This window comes from Microplitis demolitor, chromosome 4 (genome assembly GCF_026212275.2).
Source record: "Microplitis demolitor isolate Queensland-Clemson2020A chromosome 4, iyMicDemo2.1a, whole genome shotgun sequence".
In the NCBI taxonomy this organism is placed as follows: domain Eukaryota; kingdom Metazoa; phylum Arthropoda; class Insecta; order Hymenoptera; family Braconidae; genus Microplitis; species Microplitis demolitor.
The window spans coordinates 15,354,082-15,371,150 of NC_068548.1; the positions used below are offsets into that span (position 1 = coordinate 15,354,082).

The window sequence follows — 17,069 nt, forward strand, 5'->3', positions numbered from 1 at the left end:
CTTACAAAATTATCAATGGATTGTTATGCACAATAAATGTTGTGGTAGGAAATTGAACGCTCTACAAAAAAAGTCTCTTCAAAACGTTTCAAATTTTTTTGACCCGTTTCTCTAAGGCTCAGGTACTAATAAATACATCCAAATAATAACAACGATAAATTAATGTCGGATCGAAAAACTGGCCTTTCAGATGTTATTTTAATAAGATAAAAAAGTTAAGCATATTAACCAAGTCAAGCATTATATTTTAGACTTTAGGTAATTTATATATTTTTTTGCGATTTAACAGCAGAGTGTCCCGTTGAGATTATGAGTTTTTTTTTAATTATTCAGTAACTTGTAATTTAGCATAAAAAGTATTCACTTGTCTCCAGATATTTTTATTTTTATATTCCCTTTAAAATATTTGTATATTATCCAGACTATTGTAATTAAAAAAATGTTCATGTTAACAAATAAATTTTTGTTTGCATATTTACTTAATACTCATAATTTTGAATTCGTGATGGCAACTGACATGTAATTTAATTAAAACAAAAAAAAACTAGTCGTCATAATACGTTCGAACTTTAATTTGCGTTTCTAGATCTGATAAGTTTAAGATTTGTTTTAAATTATAATTTATATATTAAATTTCAAGACTTCAAGTCGAAAAATATGTAAAAAAAAAAGTTATATCTTGAAAATTCATGAATATAGTGTAAAAAATATAAGACTACCATTAAAATAATTATTGACAATGAAGTATATTATAAAAATTTGTAATTATTTGTTGTATAAAGAGACCGATTGAACATAATTTAATATTTACAGTCTTAGAAAATGATTAATTTTTCACAAATATTTTTTTATCAATAAATGAATATATATTATACTGTTTCAAATTAGGGGACTATTTGTTTTTTTTTTTTTTTTTTTTTTTTTTTCAGAACATTAAAAAATCGAAAGGGTATCTTAAAATATGGTAACAGTTAAAATTTGAGCTCTTAATATCGATATTTAGAGGTAGCTATTAATAGTTTTCGATTTTTCATTTAGCAACATGGTAAAAAATACATAACTTCCGAAAAAATCAAGATACAAAAAATCTTTTCCTAAACATTTTGTCGCAAATTTACTGATCTACAAAAAAGTTCTTTTATGATTTTTGCATAAATTCAACTATTCACAAGATATCCGATTTCAAAGTTTGATAAAATTCGAAGAACTTGTTTTTGCTCGTTCTGAATTTTATATCACGTCAACTAATGAGAATTCAGAAATTCTCGATACAGCTTTCTGTAGGAAATTGAATGCTCTACAAAAAAAGTCTCTTAGATTTTTTGATTAATATATCTGTTCAAAAGTTATTGGAGCTTGAAGTCAAGTTAGAGTAAATTTCGAGCTCTCTTTACTTTTCCGGCGAAACTATCGGACTTATCAAAAAATGTTAGAAAATTTTTTTTGTAGACGATTTTATTTTCTACAAATTATCTCTGATAAATTTTTTTTAAATTCTGCATTGTTTTCTAGTTATTTCCATTTTAATGTTAAGCTCTTAAAATCGATCAGAACACTATTTTTTTAGGAGCTTGGCATTAAAATAGAAATAACTAAAATAGAATGCAGAATTTAAAAAAAATTTATCAGAGATAACTTGTGGGAAATAAAATTGTCTACAAAAAAGATTTTATAACATTTTTTGATAAGTCCGATAGTTTCGCCGGAAAAGTAAAGAGAGCTCGAAATTTACTCTAACTTGACTTCAAGCTCCAATAACTTTTGAACAGATATATTAATCAAAAAATCTAAGAGACTTTTTTTGTAGAGCATTCAATTTCCTACAGAAAGCTGTATCGAGAATTTCTGAATTCTCATTAGTTGACGTGATATAAAATTCAGAACGAGCAAAAACAAGTTCTTCGAATTTTATCAAACTTTGAAATCGGATATCTTGTGAATAGTTGAATTTATGCAAAAATCATAAAAGAACTTTTTTGTAGATCAGTAAATTTGCGACAAAATGTTTAGGAAAAGATTTTTTGTATCTTGATTTTTTCGGAAGTTATGTATTTTTTACCATGTTGCTAAATGAAAAATCGAAAACTATTAATAGCTACCTCTAAATATCGATATTAAGAGCTCAAATTTTAACTGTTACCATATTTTAAGATACCCTTTCGATTTTTTAATGTTCTGAAAAAAAAAAAAAAAAAAAAAAAAAAATAGTCCCCTAATTTGAAACAGTCTAGTTTCTAATCGGCTTAACTATTTCTAGCTTAGATACTACAGTTATAATATTTATGAATATTTTAAGTTTACAGTAAAAAGTTTAGGTTTAGTACAAACTCCATCTTTTAAATAAAAGGACAGACTTGGGGAAAAGAAGGTTCCCAAGACTGCGTGTTTCCCCGAGATCTTACAATTTTATGATCTCAGAGAATAAAGAATTACTTAAGTGACCAGGGCTTAGCTTAAATAAATGGTTGGGACATTCCCAAAAATATGATACGTTACAAATAAAATAGGATTCAGTATATTGCATTATTAAATTAAGTATTGGTATGTTTAAATAATCCCGCAGAATTGTGTTGATCTCGTAGTCTACGCGGTGTCGCTTTAATCGCTCGTACGAACCGTGATGGATATCACACTGTTTCAATCAGTATGAAAAACCATCTATAGGGGGCAGCATCGTCCGAATCATGAATTTCACTGAAACGTAATTTCACAGTCAACAGAAGTGCAGTATTCGTTGGTATTTGTAAAATGGCGGGTGTTATCACTCGCTGTACCCAGATTCCAAGAAAACAATTAAGTGAGTAAATAATATTATTTGCATTATTATTATTGTTATTATCATTATTATTATTGTTATTGTTTAGTCATTACTATTATAAATTATTCGCAAAAATTGTTATTGAATACCTGAATTATTGAACTCACATATTATTTTTTTTCTGATCTATTGTATATTTATTTAATAACTTGACATTTGAAAGTTACATAATTTAATTTTAAATTTTTTTGAAAAGGTCTTCTTGGTGTTGCTTTAAATAACCAACAAATAAAAAATTTTGCGGATGCTGCACCAGAGGGGAAGGTAATTATTTACAATTAATTAACTATTGAAAGCTGATTGTTTAACTTTTTCAATGTCTATAATTATACAATGTAAAACTCATACAGTTCAAGTGACATCTGTTCTGTAAATCATCAATTAAGGTACCGACGGGTAATAAGGCCTAGCTAAGGGAGATTTTGTATAGGATCAAAAATATTGCATTTAAGTATCGAAGTGTATCATTAATCTTTATTTCAATACATTATCCATAAAATGTAATGAACTAATGGTAATTTTTACTGTAAACAAACAAAAAATTATACTTTTACAAAAATTATACGAATAGGCCTTATTTTACTACGGTAGGGTAATAAGGCCCACGGGTTAAACAAACTGGAATATTTTAACTATACTTGATGAAATTGCTATTAGAGATAAATCATCACTTAAATTTAGCAACAATACACTGGTAGAATAACTATCTTGATTCAAGAAAAATTTTTTCTTCAAAATGTGGTTCTTGTTTCAAAATTTTTAATTTTCTTAATTCAAGAAATAAGTCTATGAACCAAAAAATTGAAATTCTTGGATAGAGACAAAAAATTCTTCACTTGAGAATTTTATTTTTCGATGAAGCCTTTTTTGTTTTGAAACAAAATTCTGACATATTTTGCTTAAGAATTTCTTGCTCTTGGATTAAGATAGGCAAAATGTAGGTTTAGGCCATTACCGACTTGTTTCGAGAATGACGCGATTTTTAAATCAAGATATCAATTTACTCAGCTTGAAAAAAAACTTTTTTTTTTAAGCTTTATTTTAAAAATAAAAAATTTTAAAGTGATTTTTTAGGATTACATTCATTTGCTTCAGATATGTTAAAGTAGAAATTTATTTTTAAAAAAAAATTTTTTTTCATTACTTTAAAAACATCTTCCATCAAGGAATTATTACTTGAACTAAAAATTTAAAGTTCGTAAAATAATACGACATATTTAGTTGAAGACAAGTGGTCTTGCTTAAAGAATTCAATAGTATCGATTGAAGATAATATAGTTTCGGGGCAAGACACGAGAGTTATCCAACAAAGATACAAAATTTTCAGAGCCAAGAAAATCTAAATCAAGACAAGAATTTCTTGAAGCAAGACAATTGGTTTTCTTTCGAAATATATTCTTGGCTCAAGAAAATATTTCTTGAGTCAATATAAAATTTCTATCAGTGTACTTTTTAAGAATCAGAAGACTAGATTGTTTTGCTCAACAGCACACGGAAAAAAATGATGCTCAAAATTTTAATAGTTTGTAATTATTTTCGACTTAAAATTAGTATATTCGATACTAATATCAAACTAGGATCATTATATATATTACCAAATGGCCATTATTTATATTAAAATTTGAAACACATACAAGAGCAAAATTTGTAATTTCGTATATTAAAATTGATGTGAAAAAGAATCGATAAATTGCTATCTACAGTTATTGATATTCAATAAATATAGAAAAATTTTGAAAATGAGGAACCGAAAAATTAGTAAACATACATATTAATATATGAAGATCTAGTATACGAATTTTTCATTTTATTATTTACCACTTATTCGATATATGTATATAATAAATTAATTTATAATAACGAATAAATAACATTTTATATTAAATATTCGTCAATGGGATAGAATTAATAAAATAAGAGTTAAAAAATTTCGGTATTTTTATGAGTGAATAATCAGTATCTAGTATACTAATTTTTCATTTTATTATTTACCACTCATTCGATTTATGTATATTGAAAATTAATTTATAGTGATGAATTAATGATATTTTACGCTAATAATTGATCAGTGATATCGAATTTATAAAATAAAAGTTAGTAACTTTTTCAATTTTCGGCTGGAAAATTTAGTATCTAAGATAGCAATTGTTAACTTGACCAATCATTACTTTTCAATAGATTATGCCATAAATTAATAAACTTTCACTAATAAGTCACGTATTATACCTAAATTTTAACTTATTTTTAAGGTCCATATAAACGATTTGAATGTACATTCATAAGTCATGAGAGCGCCTCTTGCGGAGGACGCAGTTAATGTTTAAAAATTACGATAAACTATCGTAATTTTTCGAGCTTACATCGTATTGTAACAGAGTCAGCGCTGTAATATTTATTTTATTCAAAAGTACATAGAAAGATAAATATAGGAATAAATATAGTTTGTGAATTGTCATCTTTATTTCTTTTTTTTACGATATTAAATTGTAATTTTTGAAGTAATTTTTAATCCTAAAAATCTTTGTTAAAATTACGATGTTAAATAGTAAAAAATATAACTCACATAGTAAATTCTGAAATAAGATATTTTAAAGTTGACGCTTATAAAAGTCTAGTCCACGATTATGATATTAACATCGTAAATTTTGCTAGAATTTTCTTTCCGTGTATCGGGACTCTATAAATTTGTCGTAACATCTCTATGCAAGACTTCTTCTAAAGTAGCCTTTAGCGGATGCGGTTATTTTAAATTTCATTTCTGTCACTTAGGCCTTATTATCCGCGGGCACCTTAGTATGTTTTTTTTTTTTTTTTATAGAAATTTGGAAGTCCGTTAAATGATCAGGATAGGATATTCACTAATTTATATGGTAGACATGACTGGAGATTAAAAGGAGCATTAAAAAGAGGAGATTGGTATAAAACCAAAGAAATAATTTCTAAAGGAGCTGATTGGATTATTAATGAAATAAAAGTATCTGGTTTAAGAGGACGTGGAGGTGCTGGATTTCCTTCGGGAATGAAATGGTCTTTTATGAACAAACCTTCAGATGGAAGACCTAAATATTTGGTGATAAATGGAGATGAAGGGGAACCAGGAACTTGTAAAGATCGTGAAATTTTGCGTCATGATCCTCATAAATTGGTCGAAGGCTGTTTAATAGCTGGCCGTGCTATGGGAGCATGTGCGGCTTATATTTATATTAGAGGAGAGTTTTACAATGAAGCTTCCAACATGCAAGTGGCTATTGCTGAAGCCTACCAAGCAGGTCTGATAGGAAAAAATGCATGCGGATCGGGCTATGATTTTGATATTTTTGTTCAGCGAGGAGCTGGGGCTTATATATGTGGTGAAGAAACAGCTTTGATTGAATCCATTGAAGGAAAACAAGGTAAACCAAGATTGAAACCACCCTTTCCAGCAGATGTTGGGCTTTTTGGATGCCCTACTACTGTAACAAATGTAGAAACCGTTGCTGTTGCGCCGGTATGTATATATTTGTAATAGGGTGTTTCAAAAAAAAAAAAATTTTTTTCTTTTATGATATCCAAAAATTAAGTATAACTAAAATGAAAATTTTGGTACCAATCCGAGCTCTTAATAATGATATTAAGGCTTGCCTCAATCTATTTTTCTGTTTTCCATTTAAATAACACGGGAAAAATTTTTTTTTCTTTTTTTTTAGAATTTTTTAGCTTACAAACTTATCAACAGATTTTTATGCTCAATAAATGTTTTTGTAGGAAATTGAACGCTCTACAATAAAAGCCTCTTATCATTTTTTGATAAATTCCACTGTTCAAAAGTTATTCAAGCTTCAAGTCAAATTTATAGTAAATTTTGAGATTTTTTTACTTTTCCGGCGAGTCTATTAGTCTTATCAAAAAATTTCATGGGAACTTTTTGTAGATAATTTTATTCCTTACAAATTATTACGAATAAAGTTTTTCAAAATGCTGCATTGTTCACAAGTTATTTTCATTTCAATGTCAAGCTCTTAAAATCAATCAGAAATCTTATTTTTTTGAGAGCTTGACATTGAAATGAAAATAACTTTTGAACAATGGGATTTATCAAAAAATGATAAGAGACTTTTTTTATAGATCGTTAAATTTCCTCCAAAAACATTTATTGTGCATAAAAATCCGTTGATAAGTTTTTAAGCTAGAAAATTATAAAAAAAAAAAATTTTTTTCCCGTGTTATTTAAATGGAAAATAGAAAAATGGATTGAGGCAAACCTTAATATCATTATTAAGAGCTCGGGATTGGTACCAAAAATTTTATTTTTAGTTATACTTTCAATTTTCGGATACCATAAAAAAAAATTGTTTTTTTTTTTTTTTTTTTTTTTTTTTTTTTTTTTTTTTTATACCCTAATATGTAAACAGTACAGTCGAAACTACGAAATAGGAGACGTTTTCGAAAAAAAGCAAATTTGGTTGGAGGTTCATGATGTCACCCATAAACACCCTTAAAAATATAAAAGTTATAACCCCAAAGGTTGATGGTAAAAAAATAAAAGCATCCCCAAAACCGGATTTTTCGCAAATATTTGTCTGAAAACAAAAAAAAACTACAAATCTTTAAAAAAAAAACTTGTGGAGAAAAAAAATTCAGAATTTTTTTATCAACTCCCACAATTTTTTCTTGTCCCAAAAAAGTTTTTATTTTATTTTATTTATAATGCGAAAAAATTCTCGAGGCAATTAAAAATTTTCTTGGGCGGGTACAAATTTTTTTTTGTATCTATAAAAAATAAAACGTAATAGAATTTTGAAATTTCGAGGATTAAATATACTGAATTTTTATAAGGATATGCCAGTGAAGTAGAAAAAAAGTCTATATCACGTTTTAAAAATCTATCACGTGTTATTTTCTACAGATAAAAAAAAACTTCTTACACTTTTTGATGTGTTTTTATTTTTTTCTCATCAACTCCTGGAGATGACGTTTAAATTTTGGGGGTGTTTGTGGGTGATCTCATAGACATCATATTTCGGAGTTTCAACTGATCTACAAGTTATTTTGAATTAATATGAAACTGGAACAGATGATTTCACGATAAATTTATTTTCAGACTATCTGTCGTCGAGGAGGTTCATGGTTTGCTTCATTCGGCCGAGCGAGAAATCATGGAACAAAATTATTTAATATCTCAGGTCATGTCAACAACCCTTGCACGGTAGAGGAAGAAATGTCAATACCTTTGAAAGAGCTGATAGAAAGGCATGCTGGTGGTGTTATTGGAGGCTGGGATAATTTGCTAGGTGTTATTCCCGGCGGATCGTCAACTCCTATTATTCCAAAGAAGTAACATTAATATTGAAACAATTTATATTTTTATAAATGAAAAATAGATAATTTATAATTCATTGAATTTGATAATAGTGTTTGCGATACCGTACTTTTGGATTTTGATGATCTTGTCAGAGTGCAAAGTTCTTTCGGTACTGCAGCCGTGATCGTGATGAATAAACAGACTGATGTTATCAAGGCGATCGCGCGACTCATTAGCTTCTATAAGCATGAATCATGTGGCCAATGTACTCCTTGTCGCGAGGGAATCAGTTGGATGTACAAAATAATGAATCGGTTAGTAATTTATATTTATTTATTGTACGTAAAAAAGGTGTAGTTGAATTCACCACAATCTCGGATATATATCCCTGATTAAGAAAAATAATTTGCTCCATGCTAAGTGTACATCTATATTAGCGTGGCCCAAAAAAACCGACTATTTTTTTTTCGAGTCTCTTATGAAAATTTGTTGGTTTACGATGTTTTAAGAAGCCTCACCAAAAATCAGCTCGATAAAAAAGTTTCAAGAGGGTGCTCACGAATTTTTAAAATATCAAAAATGATTGAAATTCGGATTTTTCATTTCTAAATTTTTTCTTTCTCGTGGCAGCAATAGTTTATATTTGTCAAATCATGTCCATGCTGAAAATTTCAGCCCAAAATTTAAATATTTAAACGGCGCTCAAGAGTTTTGAATATTAATTGATAATATGTGACTAATACTTTGAATTTGTTTTTGTATTTTTTTATAACTCAATTATTGTCATTTTACTAAAATATCACTTTTGTATAACCAAAGATATACAGGACAGTCTTAAGCAATAAAATTTGGTGAGTTTTGAATAAGCGAACAAACCAAAAAATTGAATTAAAAAATAAAAAAGTATATAAATAACTTATTGTTTCTATTTCTCGGGTTGTATTTCCATTCATTGTGATGCAAATTGGCGGTGAAAAAATCGAGAAGCTTTATTATCAATATTCAAGGGTCGCTCGAAAACGTTCAAAAGGCAGCACTCGGAAACATTCAAAATTCTTGAGCGAGGTTTAAATATTAAAATTTTGGGCTTATTTATTTTCAGCGTAATTATGATTTTACATATATAAACTATTGCCGCCACGAGAAAGAAAAAAATTTGAAATAAAATATTCAAATTTCGATCATTTTTTATATTACAAAAATTCGTGAGCGACCTTTTGAAAATTTTTTATCGAGCTGATTTTTGGAGGCTTCTTTAAACATCGTAAATCAACAAATTTTCATAAGAGACTCGAATAAAAAAAAATAGTCGGTTTTTTGGGCCACCCTAATCTATATATTAGTCAAAGGCAGCACGGATTAAATTACGTATAGTTTTTATATTTTTTTAATTTTTTAAAATTTTTTTATTCTAGATTTGTCCAAGGAAACGCAGAAGAACATGAAATTGATATGCTTTGGGAGCTTACAAAGCAAATTGAATTACATACAATTTGTGCTCTAGCTGATGGTGCTGCGTGGCCGGTACAAGGTCTTATTAGACATTTCAGGCCTGTGATTGAAGAGAGAATGCAAAAATTCAAACAATCTGCAGCAAATTAAAGTATAAAATTAAGAAACTATAAATAATTTATTGATTAATTTTCAGTTGTAATTATGTAGGTAATAAAACTTAATAAAATAATTGTTCAAGAATTTTAAGACTCTTCTAATCTGAGATTATAATGGATAACAGCAGGATAGTTTAAAAAAACAGCTAGTGAAGTGACTTACAAAATAATATTGTATTGCACGGGATAAAATAATACGATTACTCATGGTAGTCACATTTCTGAAAAACCTGAAATTGTCAGAGAATTATAGATGTACTGGAAAAATCATGGAAAAGTCAGGAAATTTTATTATAAAGCTAGAAAAATTTTTTACTTTCTTTTTTTTTTGACTGGAACAATCTGATGAATTTTTTTTCTGTCGATATGTTCACTGGGATGGCCTTGTTAGCCTATTTTAGAAAATTTTAAAAAAGTTTGTATACTTTATGAATGCGGTAAATTAAAAAATCTCATCGACTCTATGAGATTTATGAATCATCATAAAATCATTTTTTTTCAAATAATGCTGCATTATATGGGCCCATTTAAATTACTTCACAAAATTTTATGATTCACACACCTGCACAACATGATATTGACTCAAAAATTTTTGTTAGATAGAATTTGCTAGAACTCAATTACTATAATTTATAATATTATATAAAAAATTATATCAAAGCTTTTAGACTGAATGGATAAATATGTAAGATTATTGTAAACGTGCGTTTTGATTTTACGATTTGAAGATCGAGCGCAAAGTCTAGCTGATTCTACGGCCATCTATTGGAATGATTTGTATATTGATTGGCACTTCCTTAGTCACTTGGGCCATGTCAGAGGCCACCTAGATCGAATTCGAACTTAGACGACAGTGGGGTAGTTCCACCCCTCCAAAAATTAAGATATAAAAGGGCCAGCAAACACTTGCTCGAGAGACTTAGGCCCTGGCCATCACCTAGAGTGGACTGAGGACGCTTAGCGAGGTCCCACTCTAGCACCAGGACTCATAACAATTTATTTGAGTCGGCCTAACCATATCTAGTCTATTAGTTTGATATATCTAGTCATTGAGTCCAACACTGAAGTTCAAGGATCGAGTGAACTCATTCAAGCTCAAGCGATCGATTCGGGCTCAAGCGATCATCACACAAGTTCGAGTGCTTGACGAGTTAGTCACGCATAAGCCGTTTTCATTTTGCAAGACTTTGAAAATTTTAATTCGTTTCTATAAAATTATAGTGTAAACTGGTTTATAAAACCATTCGGTCACCTTGTGCAATTTTGTCTGAGTGATTTCGCGAGAGTGTCCAGCACCAATAGCCCAGGAACCTGAAAAGAAGCTCCGTTGAGGTCCAAGATGCAGCGACGGCCGATACCATCAGTACGTCGTATACAATAAAATCCAGATAAGATTATAATAAAGTTTTGCTATTTATATCTCTCTCTTCAACGTAAATTTAGCGTAAATGGCAATTATTTTATTTCCCGCGTTAATTAAATAACTGCGCGTTAAATGAATTTATTTATTGTCAATGGACATTTACTTATTTATTTATTTATTTATAGAAGAAATTTAATTTTATATAAAGGGGAATTTGTACATATTTGGGAATTTGGTTAAATAAAATCTATTATATATAATAATTGAATTAACTCTTTAAATAAAATTACTTTCATCACCAGTGTCTTTAGAATAAGTTAAATTTCAGCCGCGTGTCCGGTCAAAACGAGTCGACCTACTCTCTGAGATCTATTTCCCGCATTTCAGAACCAGCGATATAATAATTATAAGTTATATTTATATTTAATAAATTAGTATTAATTAATTATTCAATCGGGAAATTATTTAACTGTGGTTCGTGGCTACTGGACACGAAGTAGCCAGGGCCTACCGTTATATTATATACAAAATAATGTTATTTTATATATTTATATGGAATTGAACTATAATGATTTATATTATTATATATAAATATCAGTGAGTACACCCTGTAATCCGTGGGAACACCGTGTAAACATGGTGGTAAAATGGCACAAAACCACTGTGTAACCATCGTGGTTCCACGGTGTTTACACTTCCACGGTGTTTCCATCGTGATTCAAATCCTTCAGGGTTAGTTCAAAAGATATTGAAGATAAAAAGTTTAAAAAGTATCATTTTATGTCATTTTTCCCGGATAAATCGTAACATAATGTACGACAATTTGTTTAAAATCATACCAACTCTTTGTCTGCGTGGTTTTTCTCAATCACCACATAATATGATGCAACTCATTCTTTAGTTAAAATAATATTATCAACAAAAAAATTGAAAAAACATCATTTTTACCCATAATTGAATGAATACATATTCTGTTATGCGAGATAGTAAACCTAGAAATACAATTTTTTTATCATAATAAAACTATCCGAGCAACTTATAAATAATTAGCAAAAGTATTTTCAAGATGTAATAAATTTAATTAGTTTATTTTTTCAAATTTCTGCTCGGTAATTGAAAAACAAATTTTCGTCATTGCAAATAATAGTTCAATCAATGTTTCAAATTAGTGATTAGTGCGCTAATTTACGATTTATTATTTATTTATTAATATTAGAATATTCGAAATAATTTAAAAATCACGATTTAAGGTTAGCCTCAATGTACATGTATCTAACATGGTTTGTTTTGATTTTGTGACGCATCGAAACGCGCATAGAGGAATCAATTATCCTATTGGCGAGAATGCAGAGTGTCGAGAAGGGGAAAAAGCAACTTTAGAGAATTGTCCTGTACGGAGAGAGCAACTTTAGGGAGCTTCGACTGTATAGGAAACTACTTTTGTTTCATTGAAATATGTAGTCAAACCAAACGTTTCACGAGTTTCAGTTAAATTTCCCACAATTGAAAAGTTTGCTTCAACGCGTTTTTATTTTTAAATCAAGCAAATCCAAACTTTAATTAAAATATATACTACTATCCAATCGAATGTTAGTTTAATCACTGTCAAACTTTAAAACTTTAATATAAACGCTCAATTAATTTCTCATAATCGACTAGAGATTTTGATTCAATAAAAATGATTTTCCTGAGACAAACTAGTGTTCGTTGGTTCAAACGAGTTTGGTTTCACTGAAAAGGAAATTTGTCAAGCTCTTACGGAGTTTGATGTCAATACCTTTTTCTTTTCAGTGTATATATGTAGCAACTCATTTTTCTCAAAATAAAAAACAAATAATTGGATTAATCACCCAGTAATTAAAAATTACAACACAATTACACATTTATTAACTAATATACGTATGAATTTATTAAAAAGATTTATAAAAAAAAATGGTCATAGGACAGTTTGTGCCAACTCATTATTACAATTTATGCCACCAAAAACAGAGGGATTATTAACATTAGGTGGCTTAGTAATAGTTGGTTGTTTATCGTTGTCCAATTCTTCAGCCACTTGCAAAGGATCGACTTCATCTATAAAATAAATTGAAAACACCTATTTTAATTAATGTATACAACAAGATAGTGATATATTTTAATTGATCTACTTGTTTTAAATAATATACCATCCCTCGTGGTTTTGAATCACCCTGGAAACACGGTGGATCCACGGCGGTTACACGGTGGGTTTTTTTATCATGTTATCACCATGATTCCACGGTGGTTACACGGTGTACCCACCGTGATTCCACGTACACCACGTAATCACCGTGGATACACCGTGGAATCACGGCGAGTACACCGTGTAACCATCGTGAAAACACCGTGTAACCACCGTGTATACACGGTGATAAAATGGCACAAACCCACCCTGTAACCACCCTGGATCCACCATGATTCCACCGTGTTTCCACTTCCAGGGTGTTTCCAGGCTGATTCAAAACCGCGAGGGATCAATTTGACTTTAATACAATTATTGTTGAATTTTGAATTAAATAATTGTGTACACATTATATATTCAGAAATTAATATTTGACGGAGCAGCTAGAGGTTCGACTGCTCAAATCGGTCGCGCCATTTTAGGGAGCCCCGAAGTTTACTCACTACCCTTATCAGCACATATATTCGCTTCCCGGTTCACCGAGACTCCGAAAGAGGCCCAGGGGTCAGTGAGCCAAACATCATAGACGGCAGTTCAGACGAGATCACGTGGATGACCCCTCCTAGGACTTTCAGGTATACGGGTGAGCAAGTGGCAATTAGCTCACTTTAGTTCTCACTTACAAGGAAGGTATTCCAAGTGTCCCTCTCCCATTTTGATGAAAATGAGACATGTTATTTTCCTTCGAAATCTAAGGGACACGTATTTTTTTAACTACGGAAAAACATCTAGGGGGTGAAACCACCACTCAAAGTTTAGACTCCAGAAGAGTGTTTTTCAATTTTCGTATACTTGCAGTTCGAATAATCGAATGGGATCAACTGCATCAATCTCGGGGTAAAAAATAATGAAAAGTATCCTTGGCATTATAATAGAAAAATTAATAGAACAAAAGTTATAAGGGTTGAAATTCAGAAAACTTTTTTTTTTAAAGAAAAAATCCAATGGATTTTAACGAAACAAACGGCGATCGAAAGAAGAAAAAAAACAAAGGATACGTCTTTTGGGTTTTTCCGAAAAATCAAATTTAGAGGGTGAACAACTCCTGAGTCCATCTACATTGACCAACATGAAAACATCAATATTTTTATTAGCGTTGGTTTTAATTCATCGAGAATTATTTTTTCATGATCGTTTGATCACTGGTTCATTTTAAGAGAGTAGACCCGACTCGTTTTACCGTAAACTATCAAATATTTTACGTGAAAACTTACTGCTTACAAACGAGTTTTTACAATTTACTATCGTAATTTTACTGAACGATTGTTGTATTGACTTCGGTTAAATAAAAATACAATACTGGTATCGTAAAAAGTATAGGAATAAACAATAAAATTATTTCTAAATTGATGTTAGTAATATTTGTCGTGTATAGCCCTAGTATACATATGAGTGACCAGTGTATGAAATACCTACACCATGATAAGATGTTTGTATGGGTATCTATTTATATATATTGGGATTCGGCTTTTCTGTACGAGATGGCACTACCATCTACATTTCTCGCAAGTGGAGAGTCTGGTCCAGCGTTAGAATTTTATATAATAAAAAGTATGATAAAAAAATCGTAAAAATTCCGATATTGTGTACTTCAAAAATATGAATACCAACTAATTCTTATGATTGTGTGGTTAGAGAAACCACAGGATGAGTTTTCCATACCACATTGAGTAATTAATAAGCCTACAAATTTTTACCCCAGTCGAATAGTAAATAGAACTACTACAGAAGGGATCAATTTTGTACAGTGTCATTTATACTACTCCATATGATACTGAAGCTAGCGGCCGTAATAAGTAGCGGCCAACAATTTTTTGCGTGGCCGCTACTTATTACGGCCGCTAGCTTCAGCTTCACGCTACTCCATTTGTTGCTACGATTACTAGAAAGTGCAGTTTAATAATTACTAGTTTAGGTGGTAAATTTAACTCCAGCATTTTTTTTGTATGCATAGATCTACAGGTTTATTAAATTATGTAATGATAAACACTAACCAGTGCTCTTGATATCTTTGAGCGAATATTTATCACCAAAAACCAACCTCTCAATTTCTTTTGCTCGTCGCCTGTATTCTCGTTGACGTTCAAGTTTGGTTTTAGCATTTGGATTGCGTGGTCTTCCAATGGTTGGTAAAATGCCTAGAATTTTGGCTTTTACTGCCTGATTCTGCCCCTGCTTCTTCTGACACATCTGAATTGGATCCTCGGATTTATGGTTGTTCATTTTGACAGCAAACTGAAATCATATAGTTGAAGTTCTAGGTTAGGATTATTGGTTTGAAATCAAAATTAGTCATATGTTCATAAAATAAGATGACATGAAATTTTACATAAGTATAAATTACTAACCAGGATTAAAAATATATAATAAGCAAATGAATGTATCAATGCACGATGCCGAAAATTTTTATTTGAAGGAATTTTGCTACAGCTGATATAATATTTATATATAGGTATATGTTAGACTTGCTGCGCGAGCATTTCCCCTTCTCTTTCATTCTGTACTTTCACTCAACGTTTCTCCTCTCGCAATATTTCCCTATTTGTCCTCAACACGTTGTGATTCAGTCTCTGTAGTTGCACTTCAAAACTACCGTTTTCTAAATTTTCCTCAGATATTTAATAATTAAACTTTACGATCCAATTCAATGCTCCTTTTACTTATCATATCAATTACTCATACTTAATTCTGCCTGAATCTATGTATTTTATTAACAATAATCGAAAACGAAAATTTAAGAGTTCCTTAATTTCGAAATTACTTTTGATTTTTTTAATTGCTATGACTAGGAAAAAAAGTTTCTATATAAGTATTAGGGCGGCCCAAAAAACCGACTATTTTTTTTTATTCGAGTCTCTTATGAAAATTTGTTGATTTACGATGTTTAAAGAAGCCTCCAAAAATCAGCTCGATAAAAAATTTTCAAAAGGTCGCTCACGAATTTTTGTAATATAAAAAATGATCGAAATTTGAATATTTTATTTCAAATTTTTTTCTTTCTCGTGGCGGCAATAGTTTATATATGTAAAATCATAATTACGCTGAAAATAAATAAGCCCAAAATTTTAATATTTAAACCTCGCTCAAGAATTTTGAATGTTTCCGAGTGCTGCCTTTTGAACGTTTTCGAGCGACCCTTGAATATTGATAATAAAGCTTCTCGATTTTTTCACCGCCAATTTGCATCACAATGAATGGAAATACAACCCGAGAAATAGAAACAATAAGTTATTTATATACTTTTTTATTTTTTAATTCAATTTTTTGGTTTGTTCGCTTATTCAAAACTCACCAAATTTTATTGCTTAAGACTGTCCTGTATATCTTTGGTTATACAAAAGTGATATTTTAGTAAAATGACAATAATTGAGTTATAAAAAAATACAAAAACAAATTCAAAGTATTAGTCACATATTATCAATTAATATTCAAAACTCTTGAGCGCCGTTTAAATATTTAAATTTTGGGCTGAAATTTTCAGCATGGACATGATTTGACAAATATAAACTATTGCTGCCACGAGAAAGAAAAAATTTAGAAATGAAAAATCCGAATTTCAATCATTTTTGATATTTTAAAAATTCGTGAGCACCCTCTTGAAACTTTTTTATCGAGCTGATTTTTGGTGAGGCTTCTTAAAACATCGTAAACCAACAAATTTTCATAAGAGACTCGAAAAAAAAATCGGTCTATCAATTGACCCTGCGAGACAGCCTCAAAATTTCTCGCAGTTTTCGAGCTCGTTGAGCTCGAAAATACTGTTGTTTGCCATTGTTTTCGGAAAAAACCGTTTT

At 29.9% G+C, this 17,069-nt stretch overlaps 2 protein-coding genes across 4 annotated transcripts; one reads left to right on the forward strand and one right to left on the reverse strand.

The window, feature by feature from the left end:
• Nucleotides 1–2,696: 2,696 nt before the first annotated feature.
• On the forward strand, nucleotides 2,697–11,340 carry LOC103573030 (NADH dehydrogenase [ubiquinone] flavoprotein 1, mitochondrial). Of its 2 annotated transcripts, XM_053738278.1 has the most exons (7): nucleotides 2,697–2,797; nucleotides 3,015–3,082; nucleotides 5,637–6,305; nucleotides 7,899–8,131; nucleotides 8,210–8,413; nucleotides 9,515–9,702; nucleotides 9,793–11,340. In XM_053738278.1, the coding sequence occupies exons 1-6, from the start codon at nucleotides 2,749–2,751 to the stop codon at nucleotides 9,699–9,701; spliced, it is 1,410 nt and encodes a 469-aa protein (XP_053594253.1). In that variant the 5' UTR covers nucleotides 2,697–2,748; the 3' UTR covers nucleotide 9,702; nucleotides 9,793–11,340. The 2 variants fall into 2 exon arrangements, with proteins under 2 accessions (XP_053594253.1, XP_014297001.1); XM_014441515.2 differs by having other exon boundaries at nucleotides 9,515–9,800.
• A 1,652-nt stretch (nucleotides 11,341–12,992) lies between these two features.
• On the reverse strand, nucleotides 12,993–15,732 carry LOC103573032 (uncharacterized). Of its 2 annotated transcripts, none has more exons than XR_008403548.1 (3): nucleotides 15,624–15,732; nucleotides 15,317–15,510; nucleotides 12,993–13,148 (listed from the first exon to the last, which is right to left on the reverse strand). XR_008403548.1 is itself a non-coding variant. In XM_008551884.1 (3 exons), exons 2-3 carry the CDS (start codon nucleotides 15,496–15,498, stop codon nucleotides 13,009–13,011), a joined length of 369 nt encoding a protein of 122 aa, XP_008550106.1. In that variant the 5' UTR covers nucleotides 15,499–15,510; nucleotides 15,624–15,732; the 3' UTR covers nucleotides 12,993–13,008. The 2 variants fall into 2 exon arrangements, 1 of the variants encoding a protein (XP_008550106.1); XM_008551884.1 differs by having other exon boundaries at nucleotides 15,270–15,510.
• Between the last annotated feature and the right edge of the window lie 1,337 nt (nucleotides 15,733–17,069).

What these genes read in the sequence shown, in the direction of transcription:
- LOC103573030 (XM_053738278.1), top strand. Translation starts at nt 2,749, where the DNA reads ATGGCGGGTGTTATCACTCGCTGTACCCAGATTCCAAGAAAACAATTA. An exon ending in ATGCTGCACCAGAGGGGAAG is followed by an intron (nt 3,083 to 5,636) that starts GTAATTATTTAC and finishes TTTTTTTTATAG; the next exon opens with AAATTTGGAAGTCCGTTAAA. An exon ending in ACTCCTATTATTCCAAAGAA is followed by an intron (nt 8,132 to 8,209) that starts GTAACATTAATA and finishes ATTTGATAATAG; the next exon opens with TGTTTGCGATACCGTACTTT.
- LOC103573032 (XM_008551884.1), bottom strand. Translation starts at nt 15,498, where the DNA reads ATGAACAACCATAAATCCGAGGATCCAATTCAGATGTGTCAGAAGAAG. An exon ending in CAAAGATATCAAGAGCACTG is followed by an intron (nt 13,149 to 15,269) that starts GTTAGTGTTTAT and finishes TTTATTTTATAG; the next exon opens with ATGAAGTCGATCCTTTGCAA.